The sequence below is a fragment of the Xenopus tropicalis genome, chromosome 4 (genome assembly GCF_000004195.4).
Source record: "Xenopus tropicalis strain Nigerian chromosome 4, UCB_Xtro_10.0, whole genome shotgun sequence".
NCBI classification, from domain to species: domain Eukaryota; kingdom Metazoa; phylum Chordata; class Amphibia; order Anura; family Pipidae; genus Xenopus; species Xenopus tropicalis.
The window spans coordinates 98,754,031-98,773,753 of NC_030680.2; the positions used below are offsets into that span (position 1 = coordinate 98,754,031).

Consider the following 19,723-nt stretch of genomic DNA (forward strand, 5'->3'; position numbering starts at 1 on the left):
ACAGCACTTCATCTAGATGATGGAGTTAAATAAAAAAGTCCACATCTTGGAATCTAATAATTAGGACGCCTATATGGATAAACCACTTGCATCTGCAGTATCTCTGAATCTGTCTTTATTTTTTCACTGTGCTGATCAGCCTCTCGCTTCAAAGGCAAAAATCCCCAGCAACACACGATACATATATGCATATATCTTAACAATGTTTTTTTCTTTTTATTCCCCCCAATTCTTACTGTCGTAGAGAAGTTATTCCTGGTCAGCGATACCAGTATCAGGTGCAGGTGGCTGCAGGGACTTTGGTTGGGGAACCATCACCTCCTTTAACTCACCTACATGGAGCCCCCTTTTGTGGCGATGGGGTAATTAATACGTAAGTGTACTAATTTTAGCCAACCATACTGTAAAATCTGTCAAGTGCTTTAAAGTGATGCAAAGGGTGATATGGAACAACTCTTCATATGGAACAACTCTTCTTCAGCTATAAAGGAAGGGTGTAATTTGCAATCTATTCCCCTCTTCGAGCCAGTGCTAACTGGCTAATGGGCCATGGGACCAACAACTAAATAAGTCACACAAGGTCATTAGCTGTTTGTTGTCTAAACCTGTAAGAATGTACCTTGCAGTTATATAATGTCACCGTCACCTGACCATTATTTTTCATATTGTATGTTTTATTGCCTGCTCCATTGGAGCTGTGTGGGTTGCATTTCAGGGCTCAGTGTGCATAGAAAATAGCTTCTGAACAATTTGGAATGCTAGTGAGGCTTGCATAGATAGACAAATTTGAAGTGCAATTAACTGTTGTCTAAGCTCTGTTAGCACACATTTTGATATAAGACAAGCCTTATGCATTGAGAATATCATTTATTTTAGTTACAGACACTTGATGGAAGGAAATATAAACTGGCACTAGGTTTCACAAGGTAGGAATACTGTATGCACTCAGCAATAAAAAAGGCAGACTGGCCCTTTTGTACATTTAAATGCCCTTTACGCTGTACAATCTGCATTCTGAATTGGTTTAACCAACCACTGCACCAACACTGCATATTCTCTGTTTTAAAGTTAATCTTTGATACACGCAACACTTGGCACAGCAAGGTTAGACTCCCATGGCACAAGTGTTAAGTGCCACTGCCCAGTATTCATGCCTGAATGCGCTGCGTATGTAAAAGAAAGTTACGATTAAATAAAGTTTAAAATGTTTACAAGGCTCTATGGATTTTGACAAGAATTAAGGCTATAGCACTAATACATTTTTGTTACAGACTTTAGGCTAGCGCAGGGGTCGGGAACCTTTTTGGCTGAGAGAGCCATAAACACCACATATAATAAATGTAATGCCGTGAGAGCCATACAATATGTTTGGCCGCGGGTGCTGTGGGGTAAGGTAGGGTGGGTCCCAAGGATGCCGGATGCGATGCAGAGGATGGCGTGGTCTGCGCTCGGCGGATAGAAGACGTGTTCTAAGGCTTAGAAACACTTCTTCTATCCACCGAGCGCAGGGGAAAGGTAGGGTGGGTGCCAAGGATGCCGGGTGTGATTTGGAGGAGGGCGTGGCCTGCACTCGGCGGATAGAAGACGTGTTGTAAGGCTTAGAAACACGTCTTCTATCTGCCGAGCGCAGGCCACGCCCCCCAGTTTTTTTTTTTTTTTTATTAAAGATTTGCCAGCGAGCCAGATGCAGCCATCAAAAGAGCCACATCTGGCTCGCAAGCCATAGGTTCCCTATCCCTAGGCAAACGGGACAAATTGCATTTTTTTTACAAACTCTGATTCACCCACCTCCTCTGCACTTGAGTGTTTTCTTGGCCATCACTGTGTACAGGGACAGGCAGGTTACAATCCTGTGTGTGGAGGGAGATCTAATCTGAGTTTCCCTGCTGCTGCAATGTGTGACATTGGTCTTAAATTGGTCTTAAAATTGTTCTGTGAAAACATGTTTGTTTACAAATTGAATGTATCTTCCATCAGTTTTCCACCAGACAGGATTGTAACTGAATAGAAATAGTTGGCACAACAAATTCTACCTAGGAATTTAGAGGGTTTGGCGGGATGACTGAAATAATCTCAGTCCATGGGAGCCATTGACTTCCAGTCACACTAAAGATGTATGAATAACAGCTATTGAAAGATCTAATTTGATATAAATTCTGGACAGTGTGCTGAAGATATGTGCAAGGGAAGAATAAATTGAACATGCGTAAAGAGGTCAGAAAGAAAATATTGTGACACAGACAACACACCTTAATGACAGCTCAAAATGTATACTGAAGTACACTGTTACACCTGAGAGGTCTTCATAACTGCCTTTGCCTTTAGGCACTGTGTGACTTGCAATTTCCCATTTATATCACATAATATGAGAGGGTTGCACCCAAATAGAGAAACTGCACAGATGCCATTATACAATTCAAGCTAAATATTGAAAAGTCCATGCCTGTGCCATTAGAAGAGTAAAACTTAGAAGAGTGAAATTGGAATAAAAAAAAAGATAAACAGGTGCTTTGGACAAATAGTTCCCTGTAAGGGTTTTAATCTGTTAGTGGATGAGTTAATAGATGACCAATGATCCAGATTCAGAGAAAGTGCTCCACTTTGAGCCCATGAATCCATCACTTGCACCTCTGCTTATCTTCTGTGACTTAAGATCCAGCACAAGGTGCAGGTTACAGTACTGATGACTGCAGGAAGCCATGTATTTGGTACATACTGTATTGGCTGAAACTACATGGTTCCCAAGCACAATGGTCCTCCTAGCTTGTACATTCTGAATGCTCTGCTAGCTAGGGGCATGCAAGGGGATGCCCATGTTCCCCTACCTCCCTCACTTGTATGCTCTAAAAATTTAGAAAAATGTTTAAATGTTTCAAGCTGTATTTAGCCACAGTTTAACAGCAGTTTTTTCTTCCTTAGAGGCAACAGATCTCTGCTCAGTTCTAGGCTGTCATGTAATAATACAATTACATTGGTTAGAGTAGTGGCAAGTGTGGGCTTAACTTAATACATATAAGGGTAAGAGAAAAAATGAAAAATGCATTTTTAGGTTTTGCCTATGCTACTTTATTTGTTTACTTGCCAGATATTAATTGACTATTAATCCTTTCTTGCAGGGAGCAGGGGGAGGAGTGTGATGACAGAGGGCTGAATGATGGAGATGGCTGCTCCCACAAGTGCCAGCAGGAACCTAACTACTCCTGCAGGGGTGAGTCATGTGATTAGCATTCTCTCAGATATATCTCAAATTGGTGTTTTATTTACCTGAAATGGAATGAAGTAGAGTCTCTTTCTTTTGGCAGGGGAGCCCAGTTTATGCTATATACAGTTTGAAGACAGTGCAAATATCCTTTATGACAACCTTCTCATATCACGTAGCTCTGGGTGGCCAGCGATTCAAGAATATGTGGATCAGTGGGCTTCCCAAGCTACCACTTCTCACCAAGATCCCCACAAGTGTCCAGTTTCTGCAATCACTCGGGAGCCTGTTCTCAAGGTCTTTATTTTTCGCACCATCCATTTCTACAAGTAGCATTCAGGGAACAACAATTGTCTTTTCTTAGAGGAAGAAGTCAAATTCTCTCTCTTCAGTTATGGTTGTTTTAATACAGTAAGAGGTAAAGTAAAGCCAGAAAATATGGTAGGTGTGACTGAAATGGCAGATGCAAAGAGCACAATGGAACTGTATAAACCAACACAATGGTCCTAGGAGAGCCTGCCTTTTTTACATTGAAAGCTGGAAATAAGAACAGTGATTGGTTCCACTGAATTCTAGCAGTCAGCATCACAATAAATAGTTTGAGAGTGGATTCCATTAAATGTCAACCTGGTAGTTTATGTTTAGGCAGATATAAATGCCTCACACTAAGCTATACCTACAAGAAGGAAACATGACCTTGACAATAGGATTAGAAAAGTTCACATAGAAGAATGTCAAATTATTCCATAAACAAAAAGAAACAGGCTCTTAGATGGCTAAAGGAAATATTTGGAAGCTGTTAATTCTGCCAAGTGAAGTGTTACAAATACTTACTGACAGGGTGTCCATACTTTTATACACACAATCTTCAATGTTTATACTCTATGATCTGTTAAAATCAGCAAATACATATTCATCTTGTATTTAAATATGCAGAAAGATGTTTTGCTTCTTGCTGAACCATGCAGAGGAAAGAAATGTTGGCTTGGGTGAAGCTACGTAAACAAATATGGGCTTGGTACAACTAAACTTCAAAGAAAAAAAAAATGTATTTGGGCTTTCCACACTTTTTTAGGCAATATAGCTACCCACAAGGCCCCATGCCCTTTGCCGGTTGAGTTTGCCTGTTTATCCTCAGGATTATTAAATCACAGTTAATTCTCAATGCAAACCCTCAACCCCTACCTAACCTCCTTCTAATGTCTGTCAGACATCACCTCAACAGCTTTTAGATGTATTAGTGTATTTTTTCTTTATGATTTGTCACAGTTTTGTTGCATAATAAATGATGAAAAAGTCATGGTTTTTTTCTGCAAGAAAATCATATTTTTGTGCAAAAAATATAATCAAATATCATGAAAAAAAAAAAAATACAACCTTTAGTAAATTCCCCCTTAAATGTATTGGTCTCACACCAAAAGAACATACTTAACATGACTTGAGTTTCTTTTCATATGGAAATGACAAAATCCATTACACGGCGTTCAATAGAAATACAATTTCTTGGCTTTTCCAATCTCATGAGGTTGAATGGTTGGGCGAGCAGAAAATAGAATGGGTAGTTAAGGTATAAAGTTTAAAGATAACCAGTTTCCCATTATGCATTTTATCTTTGCACCTAGACCTGTCACGCTCGGAACTTTGAGCCTCTGTTTTGGACTCACTCAGCATGGTTCCCATGTACTGCAGCAAACAATATGTCGCTAGAACAACATGTATGGTTAAAGGTAACAGTGCAGCTGTGTATGTATATGTAATGTAATATATATATATGTAATATATGTAATGTTTAGTAGGAATATTTTCTTTAGTCACTATATTGTAATGTGTTTTCAAGCATACAGTCAAGCATATATCCTGCAAACAAAAGATCTGTTGGGTCATTGCTGGAATGATCTCTTCAGGGGATATCATAAAAGTTTGAAGCTTAAATAAAACTTTAGAAATGATTATTGTTACTATTATTATTGTTACTAGTATTATTATTATTATTATTATTATTATTATTATGTGGTTTCACTAATAGTGAAAGTTTGGGAATGGGCACTAGAATTTCACAAGGCAGTCTATTTCATTGGAAAAAAATATTATCTATCCATTTCAACATCAATCACTGGGATGGGAGCTCTACTGAGAGCCCTCCCCCTGTCTACCTAAAGAGGTTTGGGTTTGTGATGCAATGTAGTTTAAAGGGGACATATCCTATAAAAAGTAAGAATGTGCCAGGGAATTATACTCCTCTAGATATAGAAGGATTGTGCTTTATGTTGTGTTTCTGACTGATATATTGAGAAATTCCACAAAAACCCCACTAGCCCCACCCATCTGTGCCACTTCCTGCTGGCTGAATTCTCTGGATGAGCTGGGGAGCCGGCAGCCCTCCGTACCCTGCACTGTAGGATAGGAACCAATCAGCAGCTAGGCTGACCTGATAGGGAACTGAAGCCTGTCTGTGCTTGTGTGAGTGCAGGGCTGTGATTGGCTCTCCCCCTCCTACTGTGCTTCTGGCAGGGACCGTTAGGACACACCCACCCCTCATGTGAAACCCAGACAGGGACCTGAGAGGATCTATAGGGAGCTCCAATAAAGGGGCCATTGTTACAGATAGGGTTAATGTTTAGCCCAAAGGGAAACCAGCACCGTATATTATTCATAATTGCCTACAGGGTTAGGGGTTTTCCCATTTATCCAATATGTCTCCTTTAACCTTCTCCTTGACTCCAATGGATTTTGGAAATATCAGTTTTGTGCAATGCCACAAGTTTTCTCATAAGTACCCAGCATCCTTGAACTGGGTGGCAATAATGATAACTACACTACCCATCACCCCATTGCATATGAAAATAAGATGCTATAAATAGTGGTTTACTAAAATGATCTAAGCTTTCTGCTTGCTTCCCAGGTGAATTTTGATAATCCAAGAAGTGCACATTCATTCCATGTATACCTGGCTGCTGATGGCTCCCTTCCAGAGGGCACTCAAAGGCCCACAGTAACAGCTCATATTACTGATATAATGGGACAGAACCAATCGCTTGGTAAGTGAACCACACTCATAAGGTCATATTGCCAAAGTTCTTCATCAAAGAAAAATTGTTTCAATCTAGTGCAGGTACAGATAGAGGTTGGGTATGTGTAGTGGGCAGGGGGGTGCTGGTAGTTTTTTTTTTTACAAATAAAGTACTTCAGGTTTGGACATGCCTGCTCTACTACTATTCCCTGCTAATGGATATAAAAAAACCAATGTACCAAGAGATATCTAGTTCATTAAATGAAGCCATCTGTTGAAGCTATTTCAGGATACTAGTTGTCACATTAGTATGGAAAGTGTTTATTGATGCAATACAGGGTTTTAATGCCTTATATACCAGTGGGTTGGGGATTATATTGTTAGATATCTGTTATGTATTATTACTGTATGTGTTAATTCTGAAAATGCTTCATTCAGCCCACACACATTTTTAACCAATAATTCTTGTGAAGAATCAGTAGGGCAGTTTAACATGTGACCCTCCAGCCCTTGCCCAGGTGCATGTTCCTGTAATCCACAATACATGTTTATTATATGGATCCGGGGCACAATATGAAAACTACAAGGCAAAGATTGTGACTCACAGAAAGTCAGTTATCAGCATATGGACTCTAAATCTGCCTGTAGATTCAACAATGTTATTTTAATTGCGTTCTGTTCATCCACCATTTATGGAAAGGTTTTATTTCCATATCAAAGTGACATATTTTGTTTTCCTTTTTTAATACAAATTGCTCATATAAATGAGTCAAGTCATGCAACCTACATATTATGTTAATATACAGTGTCTCATATTATTTCTGGATGCCAGAGAAAATGTTCTTTTTTATTTTGTATCTTTTTCAGATTCTGCATAAATTGACAATTAGTTATTTTTTAGCATATACAATTTATATACAAAATAAATATTAAAAACTGTTATTAAACCAAATCCTGCATATTTCTGTCTGATTGCTATGTGCCTGTTGGCTGCATGTAGCAGCCCCTGATTTTTTATAATCACCTAGGACTAAAATAAAGTAAGAAACCATGTTTTACAAAGTCACATTACTTCTTTATTTGTAATAAATATATTATTTTAATAGTTCCTTTGCAAAACAGCAAAATAAAATTCATAATGGAAATGGTAAAACAGATTTTTGTCTCATTGGTGGTTTGTAGCTCTGTGGGTGGACAAAAAACTCCAAATTGCCCCATATTAACAAAGCCAACAAAACAAAGAAAATTGGCCATCACTTTAAGTGTGATGGCCCATGGGGAAATTAGTTGCCTGTGGTTAAATCTCAGCTTCCACGGGTGACTAATCTCCCCGAAATGCCTTTCCTCCTCCAATAGTGAATCACCGGTGGAAAAGCATATGCATTTGGGCATTTTCTAAAGTTCCGCAAAGTTTCCTGAAGGAGGAAACTTTGTGTGACTTCAAAAAACAAAGCAATGCATTTTGGGAATGCATTTAAGGGCGATTAGTCACCCACGGTAGCAGGGATTAAGCGCAGGCAAGAAATATCCCCGTGGGCCCATGTCCTAAAATGTGATGTTTTCTGCTGCTTAGCTTTGGAATCTACTATCTCTGAACAGTCAGAGAGATGATCTGCTCGCCTGAAAGGTGAAAAAGATATCAGTCCCAGTTGATTGCCAATTAATTTGGACTTCACATAGACCCCAGTAGGGTTTTCTGTATTAAGCTAACTGCTGATGTTTTGGTTTGCACTAGGGCCGTGAAATAACAAGTCAGTGCCTGAGCCCTTGAACTGTAATTGATATATTTTGAGATATCGAGCTAATGCCCTCTAAGGTTAAAGAATCCCAGGATGGGGGAACTTCCTCACAAATCACTTGTTTCTGCTGCATCTATTGTCCCAAATGTACATGTCTATGGAGCAGACTTTCAAAACCATTGTAAGAAACATTGCCTATGTTTAGTCGCATAAAACTAAACAAGATAAACTCATGTTGGGGTTCCAGTAGCCACAAAAAGATACAGTGTAAAGATAAAGGTTAGCATAGCTCAAAAAATAGTTTCCACTTGTAAATTTCCAATATTTTGGCTTCACATTTTGAAGCCCATTGAATATTATAATATTATACCATTTAAATTATTAGTTATTACTTTTATTTGCCAATTAATAAAATTTGCCTTTTCTTATTGAAGCTCTAATAAACTCTTGCACCTATGCTTCTTGCAAAAGGCAAATCCTGTTCCAGCCTTGCCAATTTACTTCTACAAAAGTTAATAAGTGTCCTATTTTTAAAAATGTCTTTAGATATTTGGTTGTCATTAATTTCTTTTCTAAAAAGTGAATTCTTGGTGGAGACGGACCTAGGAATTCTTGTATAATCCTTGGTTCCCACACATGGCCAGGCAGAGGGACAAGTGTTCCTCATATGAAATGGCTCTCAAGGAGCAGGGAGCCACCTACACACAGTCGTGCTAGGTAAACTCATTGAAAATCACTTTTCATTTCAGAAAATGAGAATTTTCTTGCTTATGACATGGTGCCCACAAACCTTTTGCCACACTCACTGCAGAGAGAAAAATTAGTTCTAAAGAGCACAAGACTCTGCATCACCCTTGCTTATTGAATACTCATCATGCATATAAAAATATGGCACCCTGAGTAAGATTTAGCACTGAGTGATACATTTCCGACCAGTAGCTGACTGAATGCCCTCTGTAACCTTCTTTTTGCCCTACCCTGTCTACTGTCAACATAATCTGCAGTCTGGCTACAATTGTACACGTCTAAAGAAAACCACACACAAGTTAAAGAGTGTAACTTAAGATCTGTCATTTGCTATTAAAAGTGAAAAATTAAAGCTAATTAAACAACTGCAGAAGCCGAGAAAATTTTTCAGTAATACAGAGAAGATGTCAGCTTGGTAGAAAGGTCAGATTTCAAATTAAGATGCTTGAAAAGTTTTACCTAAATACTCTTTCATATAAGAACAGAAAATTACCCTCATGTGAAAGATTATTATAATACCAAATGGAATATTCAATATATGCCTTAGACATTTCTCATTTTTATTTCCTTTCCTTCCATAAAAAATGCCAAAGAAAAAGTAGACGTTAAATAAAGCAGATGCACAAACGAGTGTCAATTGCTGAAAGCCAGTAAAAGCTTTCCGTACTGGTTCTCCATGGGAAATTCAATATGTGACAAATGGGCCCTGTGGAATAATCCTGGTTTGATTGGTTTTTACTTACTCTTTACTCAAAATACCTTCCTCACTTTAAGCAATTTTATATTCAATCTCTAAATGCTTCTGTTCTTTCCCAGGAACCTTTGAGCTTTCTTGTAAGAGAAACCCTCTGATTTTGAGTGGATCACATAGCGGCAACAGCCCACTATATAGTGCTGTATCACTTACACTGAACTTTTCCTCACCATTGGCTGGAATATATGGTGTAATGATGAGATCACTCGCTGACCTCCATCATCCAGAGATGTGGATGGACCAAGCACAGGACGGAGTGGGCAGCAGGTATTGAAGTAATATTACAATTCTTGAACCAATAAAAAACAGACTCAGGAAGACCAGTTAGAATGGCTTCAAAGAGAAAACTGGTACTGAGGGGTATCAAAATACATTGTAAATTAGTCAAACTTAATTGATTTAAAAATAAGTAGTGATGAGTAAATCTGTCCCATTTCGCTTTGCCAGAAAATTCGCAAAACAACAGGAAAATTCTGAAAATGGCAAAACATCAGCAAAAAGCGTTTATCTCCCGGCTTTTTTGTCACCTGCCCTTTTTTTGGGCACCTATGTCTTTTTTTTGTGACCCGTGCCTATTTTGATGCAACTGTGCCCCTTTTCACATGACGCCATTGGCGAAATGTGGAAATTCACTGCGAATCCATGTCTGGCGAAAAAATTTACTCATCACTAAAAATAAGCCTTATATCTGGGTTACCTTAGTGCCCATTCCAGAAGACACTTGTAAAAGCAGCTATGCAATTTTTTCATGTCTAAAGGGAATAACCCACTACTAGGTGGTTAGATTTCATATAAATATTTTATTATATTAAACAAAAGTAATATTAGTTTGCCTTTTCAAATCACTTCCACAGCTCCTGTACACCTTTAAATATTGCACATGGCTCCACCCACTGCTCTTTAGAGGAAAATGAGCAACTCCACTGCTCAGTAATATGCAATGAGGGACATGTAGTCCATGCTGTCAGCAAAGGGAGAAACAGCGTGATGCAGGTGAGTGCAAAGATTTATAATAAAATACTTTTAGAAACAAGCACATTTTCTAACTCATATCATTCTTTACCTAGTGCTGATGACTTAATTATCTGCAATTTATTGAGTAATTTTTCTTATTATTCATGCTATAAAGTGTTGCAGCAAGACAGAAATCGAAAATGTTAGTTTTGCTCTATGATGTCAATATCAATAAGCCAATAAGTGTCATAATAGTGTATAATTCTACAGCGGTCTTTCTGTACAGCTAGATTGACATTGTTATGGGCTAAACAATAGAACAATTTGGTTTGAGATATGGCTTTCTACACTTCACAGTAAATCACTGGATTATCAGTCACAACAATCAGATTGGACATGGCAAAAAGGTGAACTAAGGCCATGCATACCTAGTAACATTTGTGCAATTTGTCTGCTCGGCATAGTTTCAAACTGGAGATGGCTTCTCTAAACATGAAATGCGGTCACCAAAGGTTACACATGATCCAAAGTATTCCTGTTTTAATCCAATTAGTATCTGTTAGTGTTCAGGTTGTGATTTCCTATATAAAACTCCAAGTAAAAAGTACTTCTATTTCTTTTTTTTCAAACAGGCAGCTGTGTTAGGCTGCTTTGCAGGACACTGGAATATGTCGGTAACATGCATACCCCAGGACTGTGGCCCACCGGCTCCTTCACTTGTATTTAATGCAACCTTCTCTTGTCCAGAGGGAACAACGCTTGGGAAACACTGCTTCTTCCATTGCCTCCCTCCTGCAAAATTTCAAGGTGAAAGTACAGTAGTATAGGCTCTGTATTTGTCAACATCTTCAACTTTTTAAGTTGTTTCAGGAGAAAAAAATATCTGTAAGATTTACAGTGTGTAGATGACAGGGTATAAAATAATGAATATACTTTTAGGAACACAGAGTTCTGTATCAAACAAAGTGATGTGCTGATTTATGGGGTTTACAGTGACTTGGTGGTGCTACAGATTTAAGCTAACTCAAATTTGAAGGATATTTTTTTATTATGATGCATTAACAATTATTTCAAATACATATAACTTTTTAAAGTTCAATTTATGACCTCACGCTGGCACACTGCATAGCAAGGGGAGGCAAAAACCACTACATGGAGGCCAGCACCCCCAGATCAGTGCCAGCTTTGCTATGCAGGGATTTATTTATTTTTTAGTTTGTATCTAACAAACCTGGGATCACAAGATGTTTATGGAACAAAAAACAACAATTTTAAAGCATCTATTGCAGTGGTTTTAAAGATGCCTTTAGCTATTACATTCATTGGGGAGATGAAACTATCAATACTGATGGCTTTAACTGACCTATCTAATTTATTCCTACTAGTTATCCAATACTTTGCATGGGTATATCAACAGAAGAAGCAGACACAGCAGCCACTGCTGGGCTCTGTGGTAAAGAAAAGTTTGCGGGGTTCTGATTTATGTAAAATGTCCCTATGAGGTGCAAAACAGATTGTATTCTTGGATGCATTGGGGACCCAGTAATTTCTAGCTAATGTTTTTTGTTGTTTTTTTTCTCCTGTAGGCATAAGCCACTGGGTGACCTGCATGTGGGATGGACTCTGGTCTCTCCCTAATGGCTACTGCAAGCTTGAATGTGAAGCCCCAGAAGTGATTCCCCATTCCAGATTGCTCACTTCCCGTTGCCTACATGGTAACCATGATGTGGGATCTGTGTGTCGATACAGGTGTAAACCAGGCTATCACGTTGCAGAACACACTGAACGCAGAACCAGAAGGTTATTACTGTTTATTTGGCAAGTTTATCAAAACTGCCCACATTCTGCACTATTATTTATAGAGTAATATGCATAATGCTGTTTGTTTAATGAGAAGAGAATTAAACTTGGCGCTTCTAGACTGTACTGATCCTTCATTTAATTTTTTCACAAATTTGCCTAGCGTTGTGATGTTATTATGCCAGAGGCACAGAAACAGCACAAATGCTTTTCAATCCTTTACATTTATAATATAGAACATACTTTATTTCTAATTTATATATTCTACTTTTTTTTGTGTTTTTGTCTATTAGTTTAATTCAAGGGATGATAATACAGCGGGACTGGTACAAAGTAAATAAATAATTCTGGTTGTTCTGGGGCTTCACAATTTTCATTATTCTTTTTTTTTTTTGCTTTGATTCATCTTATCCTTATATCCCAATCCAATTAAATTTGTTCACTATTCTGTATAGTAATCAAGAGAGCAGAGGGAACAGTATGGTCTCCCTATTACTTTAATTTTTCTTTTACATCGGGCAGTACAGCAGCTTGTTCAGTCCTGTTCATTTCTTACCATAGCTATGCCTTATGACTCTTATAGCATTATAAAAACTTAGATAAGCACAAGTAAGAAGAATTAGCTCCTGTTAAAAAGCAATAGAGCTGCAAAATTGCTTAAAGAAATAAAGCTAAGCGTTGAAGCTCAGTTGAAATGAATAAGCAAGTATGGATCTGAATTTTGAAAATGGGGGTTTTATTATCATCAATTGTACATGGAATTTTTTTTGCCTTGCAGGAAATTCCTGAAAATTCATTGTCTGCAGACTGGGCTGTGGGCTGAGGGCCGATGCATTCCTGTGATGTGCGACCCTTTGCCACCCATTCTCCAAGGGTTGTACAACTGTTCAAAAGGACTGGAAGTGGACAGCAAATGTACTTTGTACTGTGGATCGCACACGGTATGGTGCCTGCTCCAAGCTCTCTCTTAATAAAGGTTTTGGGAATCATAACTCTATTCAGAATTGTAACAATTCCGCAGTCATCGCTGCTTGCTTAGTCTAGTTTAGCTTCACAGAGGCAAAAACTCAAATATGCCAAATATGCTCTTTCCTTGAATTTTTCACCTTGCACAAACTTTTGCTTCTTTCCTATTTGAAGAAAAGTAACTTATATTATAACTATGTCCCTTATAGTCAACGTACAGAACAATTTAAAAATAGCACATTCCAACCTGCCGGGGTGTTATTCCTGTGCTTCTGGTAAATGGGTAATTTTTGATCCTATGCCGTTATAGTCACATTTCATTTTAACAGTGAAACATAATTAACACCTAATTAAGTTGATTATCTATGACAGTGATTAGAGTGCTGGAATAAATTTGTTTTTCACACCTTATGTAGAAGTGCTTAGTTCACAATGTGCTGATTAAGATTTTTAATTGAACTTTGTACCCCCTGCTAGTTTCAAAATTCTCAGTTCTTTAAAAGGAAACTATCATTTCTTAATTTTATGATTTGAATCCCATTGGGGGGTAACTTATGGTAAAATAGTGTTTTCTATAGTTGATAGCTGACTGTTTAAATGTTAGGCATATTTAGGCTAAGGCATCGCTTTGTTCTTATTTACCTTTCCAACTCGGTTACTTAATAAAGGTATGGGATCCATTATCTGGAAACCAATTAATCCAGAAAGCTCCAAACTACGGGGAGGCCATCCCCTATAAACTCTATTTTAAGCAAATAATTCAAATTTTTCAAAGTGATTTCTTTGTAATAATCAAACAGACATAATGCAGACATAATGTTTTATTAAAATGAACATAACATGACTAGAATGAGCTAGAACCCTAGCTGGCTTTTGCATTTCAGTGTTGACAAACTGATGATTTAATGATAATATCATCAGTGATATCATATAACATGAACACATGGCTTAAATGAGTGATAAGTTTATTGGCTGTATTAAGCTAAATGTTGGCCTCTCCCATGTCAGATATGGTATGGAAAATGCCATTGTGCCAGCACTGCATTGAGACATGAATAAGGTACTCTACTGCTGGATCTGTTGGACCCTGTATGTTTAATTTTTGGGGGCCAAATGATCAACCTAATCTGTCTCACCACTTAAGTGGCCATGATGATCCACTAATAAGCTTAAGAGCGCATAGCATTTTTTTACCATGTGATGTGTTTTAGTACATACAACCATATGGCATTAGACTCCATCTGTAATAAAGAGCAGTTAGAGTATTCAGGTGCATGAACCCATAGAAACCAAGATGTTTGCTTTTTTAAGTAGGTGACCAGTAAAAACTACCTTTTGGTTGGTTCCTATGGGCAAATTTACAACTACAATTGCAATTACTTTTGAGCAAAAATAGATGCAGATAATTGAGTCTAAACACACTCCCTAAACTTGTGTGTATTTCCAGCATGTGTGCATGCATTTGTGTGCACAATATATGCAATTATTCATGTTCCTAAATGAGCCCTTTTATTTTTTAAAAGGAAAATTATATATATATATAAATTATAAGACCTACATTGATCAGGGATTTTCCTTTAAGCCCATTGCAGCAGCTCGTTCAATTCACTACTATGTAATGAAAATGCTGAACACATGTGGTCATAACTTTTCAGGAAAAATCAATCCTATTTCACAATAAATTCTTTACTTTACCTCCTCTTTTGTCTTATTTATAGTTTAGGGTGCTTAGTTTGTAATGAAAACAGCCAAAAGACACATTTAGTTCTAGTGATGAGCAAAAATTTTCGGCAAGCATGGATTTACGGCTAATTTCTCTGTTTGGCCATTGGAGGATTATTTAGCAAAACTGGTGCAAAAACTTGGCATGGAAAAATTTGGCAAAGAAGTTGTGCGTGTTAAAAAAAAACTGTCACGCGCGTCATAAAAAAGTAATTTACAGGGTTTTTTTCGTGTTTCATTTTATTCTTTCCGTTAATTTTTTGCCATTTAGCAAATTTATCGGCGAAGCGAAACAGGACAGATTCGCTCATCGTTATTTATTTCTTACTAAGGAAGCTAGTACTGAGTGCCCTTATCAATTAGGTGATGTTCTATGTGTTAGCCATAGAGTTCAATAGTACATCACTATTAAATGCATGTTGTCAGCATCTCTCGCAGTGAAAGACTTCAAACTCAGGAGCATTTAGGGTAAACTTTTGCAAAGTAACAGGCTTCATGGTTTTCCTGAATTCTTCTATGTTCAGTGATCTGTATCTGTTGGCTGTCCTGATGTCAAATTTGATGGTGTTATTTTTTTTGACAAGGACTACTTTATAACAGCAGGAGGTAGGTGTTCAAAAAGATGCAATTTTAATAGAACATTTCCAGCACTGATGTGTTGCTAGTGTTGGGCATATCTTCTCTGCTAGATTATTTAGTATGATTTTATCATCCTGTCATCTAAGGAGAACTGTGAGTTATGTGAAATTATATTGGTGTCTATGGTACCTTCATCTTCCTGTGATATAAATGGTTTTACTGACAACATGTCAGCACTCCATTTTACCCTTTTAAACATTTATAATTCACCAGGCTTGAAAAAATGAAATGAGAACAATAAACATTTGTGCTTAGGAAACTCTCTCCAGTTCCTAAATTCTTGAGTTCATTACAGTATCAAACTAATTTCTACAGGGCTCATATGAGCTAATTGATTTAAAAGCGAGTCTATTCAGGTAACTCATAGCAACCAGTCAGCTATTAACTTTGATCTTTTAAGTTCAAGTTAAATTAAGGAAAACTAATTGCTAATGGTTTCTATGGGTGACTGTACTTGTGCACATTTGCGTCTTTGTTAGTATATGATCCCCATGGAGAGCTTGGTGAAATTCTTCTATTCATGTAGGCATCATCCAGAGGGCAGCTTTAAATATGAGGTCTTTTTGCACATAGTTAACAGAATATATTTGAATGAAAAAAAGCAAAATTGCATTAACAATTATTATTTAATCTAGAACACACAATGGAGCATGACTTGGAATTTTAACTTTTTCTTTAACTTTTCTCAGTAAACCCTGCATGGAGCTATGAATCAGGATTTGCCTCTAGTTCTAGACAAATATCAGACACCACTGATATCTATAGAATCTATAGAATAAAATCCAGTTACTGGCAATGGCATCACAGTTGCACCATTCTACTCATTTGCCCTTCATTGCACTTATTCCAGTGTTTGTTTTTGGCAGTTGTGAATACGCCCGCAGTGGTTTTATGAGCTTTATTATGCTATATAAAATCTCCAGTTATGTAAAAATATGAGGTCATAGAAGGAAGTATTAAATCATAAGCACTCTCACTTTGTCTGTTCTCTCTGGCCCACAAAGCACTTGCATGTACATAATCCTGCTGCTCTTCTGTTGCAGTTAAGAGGGGTGCAATCCTACATCTTTCATGTCAGAATGGCTCATTTACTCCAGTACAAATACAGTACAAATGCTGGAGAGCTAAGAGGTGCAAACTGCCCATACATAGAGTTTGAACTGTAGTGCAGGGTCCAGAATGCAGCTCACAGAGGAGAGAAAGGAAACCATAAACAGGTTTGAAGTAAAGGGTACTTTGCTAGCTATTACCAGATTAAGTGTTTGTTAATATAATGGGACCCAGTGCAAAAAATATGGTGCCCTACAGTGCTTAAACTATCATCTGCTGATTCAAGCATTTGTCAGCTTTAATCTACCGTGTATGGCCATCTTAATGGTATATACCAATAAAACATCAGATTGCTAATAAAAAAAGTTAAAAAGTTAAAAGCACTCACACCCAGTTTACCATTGCACCCTGCTGGAGCTAAGGGGTTAAGTATACAAAGCCATACACTTCTAACTTTTGCATCATTCTTTAAATAAATCAGATGATATTTGTTCTACAATTGTAACTTTAGGGGAATTAGTAACCTCATTGTGAACTTCCATAATGTGAACTGAGAGCTGTTAATTATCAGTCATTTTGTAATTAGCTCTTACATGCTCCATAAAGCAAGATTTTAGATCTCTTCTGGTACATCTCACATATTTAACTCCTGGCCATCTATATTCCAGGAGGTAATACACAAAATTAGATTTACAATTATGTACCAACATAATATTCCAAATTTTTCCTTGATGATTAGAAATGGTATAAGCCTTATAATGATTAATACGAAAGCAGGTGACGCATTTCCATTTATCTCACACGGAACAGTGCCTGTCCTTCTGGTATTTTTTTTAATACTGATTCTTCTGTAATTTGTTTCCCCTTTCTATAAAATATTAAGTCACACTTGACCTTCTATAAACGTATAAAGGTTTACTTCCCTTTAACTCTGCTGGAAGCATTCTCCAGTTCTTCTTGAGGACTTTGTAGATTCAGCGTTGGCATGGATGATTTTCCTTTTTAAGTGGAGAATGCACGCTAACACAGTTGGAGTTTGTTTTTAATACTGCCATCTATAATGTTGTTTGTATGAGTACCTGGAACAACTGTTGCTCTGATGAGTGTTTTCCCCATTCACAATGGAAGACCTTGAGGGGGGGAGATTATTCTTTAACATTTGCACTGAAATGTCCTTGAATCAAAGCAATTTTTCCCTCTACATTTTGATTATTTACAAGAAATATTCATGTTCCCTTGGTTGTATATTATTTTTCTGTATAAAGCTACATGGAATTAAACTAACTGACTTTATGCTAGGTGTCTACAGTCTGCAGTAAAGATGGGTCCTGGACAGAAAAACTAAGCTTATGTGAAGGTCTACAAGGAACATGTATTCCACCTCCAGAAATGAACCACATTCAATACACCTGTGACAATGGACATAGTATTGGTGGGTAATTTGCTAGTAATTAAAATAACCAATGTGAGGATGTTTACATATGTATGTATAATATATGACATTTATGTATGATTTGGTCTTTCTTTAGGGTCTGTCTGCACAGCCTCATGTATTTACCCCCTTAGTGATGCAGTTGTTTTGCCAGAGAATATTACTGCAGATACTATGGAACACTGGATGATTCCAGCCAAAGTGCAGGTACAGTGAGCATCAGTAGCAACAAATATTATCATTATTATTTTGAATAACATACATAGGTATTAATAACATGCACCCTCTCTCATAAATCTGTATTTGTCTCCTGGGATATTCTGAACTTATTTTGTACTAGCTACGGGTCATAATAAAGAATGAGAAAAATGATCTCACAGACATTGTCTTTCAAATTACAGGGTATCATGTGCACAGGTATCCTAAAGTGGCACCCAGAACCCTTTGCCCTTCACTGTATTCCTTCATGTGAGGTAAGAACACTATAGTTGATATAACATCAAATGTTCTGAAAATTGATTTTAAAATGTTTTGTAAGTCTATGGCCCTTTACATTGACTTTTCACTAAAGAGAGATGCAAGAACACACAGTATAGCTAACTGGACCTTTAGGAGGTATTTTACTGTTACAAGCCATGTTGTTAAATCAAGAGAAGCAGAACTCCATTACTCCAGTCAATGTTTTAGAGCAAGGCTTTAATTCTGGCTTTACATACAGACAAACTCCTCCATCCTTTTTAATCCCTCTGTCCATCTTAAAAGGGTGTAACCATTTAAATTCACAGCCCAGTCGCATGTTTCATTCCACCAGGTCTCCGCGATACCAGTTTTATTAAAATTTTCAGTACTTGCAATAGCCTGCAGCTCTCCTAATTTCCCTGACAAGCTCAATGCATTAGCCAGCATGCAGCAGAGGTTACTACTTTTCCTATGATATTTACATTAGGTAATGGAGAGGTACTGTAGATCTAAGGTTACTATTAGGCTATTTTCTTTGTAACAGAGGAATCTCCTTACCTGGTAAACTGTATGCCCCCCTCACTCCTCCCCCATGACCCCTTACTAATTTCACTAACAGGTCTACACTTATAGCTTTCCCATAATACTCTAGCTCACCCCCCCCTTGCCTAGTTTAAACACTCTTCCGGCCTCTTAGCCATTCTTTCACCTAGCACAGCAGACCCCTTCCATTGAGGTACAATCCATCAAGGTTATATAAACTGTACCAAAAAGAAAAATCAGCCCAGTGCTATAAGAAACCAAATAAGACTTTAGCCATGAATTTAGCTCAAATTCCAAATAATATACATTGGGAGACCTTTCTCTAATCTTAGTACCCGAATCCCATATATAGTATATACCCAATTTAAGAAATTAAAAAAGGCAGTTTAAAAAATATCTGATCCAGATGGGACCTTTAAATAAATAATATTAAATCAGAGGATAGATAACTTATGAATAGTGATGAGTGTATTTCATCACACATCACGTCGCGGGCACGTCAAAATGGGCGCGGGCGACAAAAAAATTTGCACAACAAACACGTTTTGTGGATTTTTCGGCAAAACAGGACAGATTCGCTCATCACTACTTATGAACAATATTAACTTATATAAGTGGTTTGAAAAAGGTTGTTGGGGTAGGTATATTATGACAATATACCACATTATAGTGGTATATTTTTTTGGATGCCCTTTAAATATCTATTTAA

General features: G+C 37.4%; 1 protein-coding gene across 1 annotated transcript in view; it reads left to right on the forward strand.

Annotated features, from left to right (window-relative positions):
• pappa2 (pappalysin 2) overlaps positions 1-19,723 on the forward strand; it is a 70,912-nt gene that overhangs the window by 43,207 nt on the left and 7,982 nt on the right. Inside the window, exons 9-21 of the mRNA XM_002931469.5 lie at positions 245-373; positions 3,117-3,208; positions 3,303-3,496; positions 4,822-4,926; positions 6,102-6,237; positions 9,512-9,716; positions 10,304-10,442; positions 11,036-11,210; positions 11,990-12,203; positions 12,982-13,144; positions 17,880-18,012; positions 18,110-18,219; positions 18,414-18,485. Of these exons, the coding sequence (XP_002931515.4) occupies positions 245-373; positions 3,117-3,208; positions 3,303-3,496; positions 4,822-4,926; positions 6,102-6,237; positions 9,512-9,716; positions 10,304-10,442; positions 11,036-11,210; positions 11,990-12,203; positions 12,982-13,144; positions 17,880-18,012; positions 18,110-18,219; positions 18,414-18,485 (1,867 nt within the window). The remainder of the gene's footprint in view (positions 1-244; positions 374-3,116; positions 3,209-3,302; positions 3,497-4,821; positions 4,927-6,101; positions 6,238-9,511; positions 9,717-10,303; positions 10,443-11,035; positions 11,211-11,989; positions 12,204-12,981; positions 13,145-17,879; positions 18,013-18,109; positions 18,220-18,413; positions 18,486-19,723) is intronic.